Source organism: Thermobia domestica, chromosome 8 (assembly GCF_964235325.1).
Source record: "Thermobia domestica chromosome 8, izTheDome1.hap1.1, whole genome shotgun sequence".
NCBI classification, from domain to species: domain Eukaryota; kingdom Metazoa; phylum Arthropoda; class Insecta; order Zygentoma; family Lepismatidae; genus Thermobia; species Thermobia domestica.
In genome coordinates, this window is record NC_137461.1 from 270,447,848 (window position 1) to 270,451,338 (window position 3,491).

Below are 3,491 nucleotides of genomic sequence, written 5' to 3' on the forward strand. Positions count from 1 at the left end.
ACGACATTGGTTTATAGAATTTCGTGTACGTGAAACAACATTGAAAATTGACTCCATGGGTCACCGATCAACAGATGTTCTGATGGACTCCTGAAGAGCAATGAAAACAGGCTTTTAAACAAGTACTCATGAATTGCCAGACGAATTAAACACATAACATATTCTGTCATTAGGTGGATTTGTGCAAGCGACAAAGTGAAAAGTTCGGACTCATGGTTGCCACAAGCGGCAAAGTGAAAAAGTTGAACTCATGGTTGCCCCAATAGGGAATGTGAAAAAGTTGGACTTATGGTTGCCCCAATGGGAACGTGAAAAAGTTGGATTCATGGTTGCCACAATTGGGAATGTGAAAAAGTTCAGCTCATGGTTGCCACATGACACCGGCCAATTGGAGGATGACCGCCGTCTGGAGATGATAAGTTCTCTGAGTGTGCAGAGTAACCAGGAAGGTTTCTTGTATCTCAATGTCACTTCTGCTTAAAAATGGATCTACTGTGACAATCGTAAACAGTTTCTGGATCGTGATCAACAGGGCCGTGCCGTGGAAAATCAGGGCCCGGGGCGAGAGTATACGACGGCGCACCCATATATTTCAAGCAATTTTCCTTTTTTCCTTTTTTCTCCCAAAATTTTCGCCCCCTTGCTTTGGCGCCCGGGGTCGTCGCCCCGCTCGCCTTTCCCCCACGGCACGGCCCTGGTGATCAATATCCAAGATGGATTCCAAAACCATTCCTCCATTCGCAGAAAGTTCTCTTGCTACTACCCTGACCTATGGTAGCATCATGTCTTTCTCTGTCGACGTGCGAAACCATCATTGGGGATCGTGGCAATGTTGAATTCCGCCAAGTGCACTGCAAATCTGTCCACAAGTATCCAGCAATGGTGTTGTAATGATTTCTTCGATGCACGCCCACGTAAGCATTTCAGTGCTCTCCTAAAAGGATGGTGCTGTTTCTGACCTGCCGTATCCTTGTGATATCTTTCTCACCAATTACCACCTCTTTTCCCGACGCGGGAGACCTGGGTTCAGTTCTTGACGGAAACTAATGTGGTTTGAATTCCATGTTAAACTAAAGGTCTTCAACTAATATAGGTTTGGCGCTGAAAGGGATGCTAAATTCCAATCCAACCGACCATTTCTTCTGATATCTTCATTATTTAATGGCAGAGTAGGGAACTGCTTCCCTGATGTTCGGCTGGTGTAACGTGCAATGATTTTTTTTCATCGCAGACTACAAACTTCTTTCGTCAGGGAGTTTGATGGTTGGTTGAACGATAACTAAAGTGTGTCGCTTTAGCATAAAGACTACACTGAGAAAAAAAATGTAGGTGGCGTACTTAAAAAGATAGGTTACATGCGTAATTCCTGTAGTTTTTGGATTTACGTACAGCAGACGTATAACTGAAAACACGTGTTTTATATTACTTTCTGTATAAGTGTCCCATCTATAGGGGAGAGCGTTGTACCAAGAGCATAGTGTACCTTGAGCCATTTCCAATATCTCGGAAGGTGCTGCTTTCTGGTGATCCAACACCAAAGTACAGTCGTCTTCGATGTGCAATTGACCACCAATGCGAGTCTGGATGTGTTTCAGAAAGTGTTGTTTATGTGAGGAGAGAAAAACAATTTTCTACGGTCAAAGTAAAATTTTCAGTGTTAAGTTGAATGAGTGTCGACTGTGAATAAATAGACTAGGATTAATTTGACTATTGTCATCGGATGCCTCATCCATTGGTAAGTAAAATATTGGTGAAGTTCTGAGTCTTAACTGTATTGTAGCGTTTAGGTAGCCATCTTTGTTGAAATGTAGATGCTCATGTACCTTGGGCCAAAGCTACGTCGTGTACCATGGACCAAATTGATCGTGGTTCATGGTACAAGAGGTTACAAGATACTTTCTTTTTTTTTTAATTTTAGGAAGACTTGTTGCCACAAAGATCTGGAAAGAAGAGCAAATCTGGAAAGAAGAGAGATCCTGTGGATCCAACTGCCTTACAAAATGCGCTTGAAGCTATTCATTCCAATGATCCAACTAAGAAGATATCGTACAGAGAAGCACCGAAAGTGTTTAATGTAAGCCGTTCTACTCTTACCCGACATTTACATAAATTTGAAACAGTAAAGAGAAAGAATTCAAATACGTACAATATAATTTAAAGTGAATTATGCGGTGAAGAAAGTTTTTACAAAAGGCGAAGAAGAAAGTCTTGTAAATTATATTCAAACTATTGCGATAATGCAATACGGGCTAACTAAGAAACGTGCTAGAGTACTTGCATATAAATTTGCTAAAGCGAATGAGAAGTATCCAGCAACATGGAAAGAAAATCAAATAGCCGGAGAAGAATGCATGCGTGGGCTTCTTAAAAGATATTCCACAAAACTTTCGATAAGGAAGCCCGAAGCAACTAGCCTAAGTCGGGCTACCAGCTTTAATCGCCATAATGTTCAATGCTTTTTTACCAAAATTAAAGACGTTCACAATAAATTTGGTCCCATTCCTCCCGAGAAGATCTGGAACTTTGATGAAACTGGGCTCTGCACTGTCCAGCGACAGTCCAAAATAGTTGCCCCTAAAGGTGTCAAGCAGGTCGGTTGTGCAACATCAGGAGAAAGAGGTAACCTGATCACTACGATCACGGCCGTCAACGCAGTTGGAAATTCAATTCCACCAATGTTAATTTTCCCCCGGGTACACTTCAAGGACAGAATGTTATTTGGCAGTCCCCCAGGAAGTATTGGAGCCGCCAGTGTATCAGGATGGTCCAATGAAGAAACCTTTTTGAAGTTTTTTGATCATTTTCTTACCTTCGTCAACTCTTCAAAGGAAAACAGGATTTTGTTAATTTTAGTCAATCATGAAACTCATCTTCCTCCAGAATGTTTAGATAAGGCTTCAGCTGCTGGTGTAGTGATGGTAACATTTCCACCACACACTTCTCATAAGTTACAACCTTTAGATATTTCTGTTTATGGGCCACTGAAGACATTTTACAATCAGACTGTTGAGGAGTGGATGTATAACAATAATGGGAAAACATTTGGTATATATGCAGTTGCCGAGGCGCTGGGAATAGCATTTCCTAGGGCATTTACACCAATCAACATATTATCCGGTTTTCGTAAGTGAGGGATATATCCACTAGACACGGGTGTTTTCAGTGACGACGATTTCCTGAGTTCATACGTCACAGATCAAGTTGCAGAAACGCAGCCATCAGAAGAGGTTACAGTTGGTCTGGATAATGAGAATGAGAAAATTGTGCACAAAGCTTTCAGTTCGAAACATTTGGATGAATCAACTGCTGGGACATCAAATGCACAAGACTACAATCGGGAACATCTAAAGCCAACAAGAGAAAAGAACTTAGGAAAACTGTCACTCCAGAAGAAATCCAGCCGTTTCCAAAGGCTCCAGAAAGAAAAGCCAATGTTACAAGGAAGAGAAGAAAAACTATGATAGCAACCGACACGCCCGAGAAACAGGTTA

At 41.6% G+C, this 3,491-nt stretch overlaps 1 protein-coding gene across 1 annotated transcript; it reads left to right on the top strand.

Moving 5' to 3' along the window:
- Nucleotides 1-2,237: 2,237 nt before the first annotated feature.
- LOC145692573 (uncharacterized) lies at nucleotides 2,238-3,131 on the top strand. The gene has a single exon (XM_081767883.1). The coding sequence runs from the start codon at nucleotides 2,238-2,240 to the stop codon at nucleotides 3,129-3,131; it is 894 nt and encodes a 297-aa protein (XP_081624009.1).
- Nucleotides 3,132-3,491: the final 360 nt, after the last annotated feature.

Coding starts and splice junctions, on each gene's coding strand:
- LOC145692573 (XM_081767883.1), top strand. CDS start 2,238: ATGCAATACGGGCTAACTAAGAAACGTGCTAGAGTACTTGCATATAAA.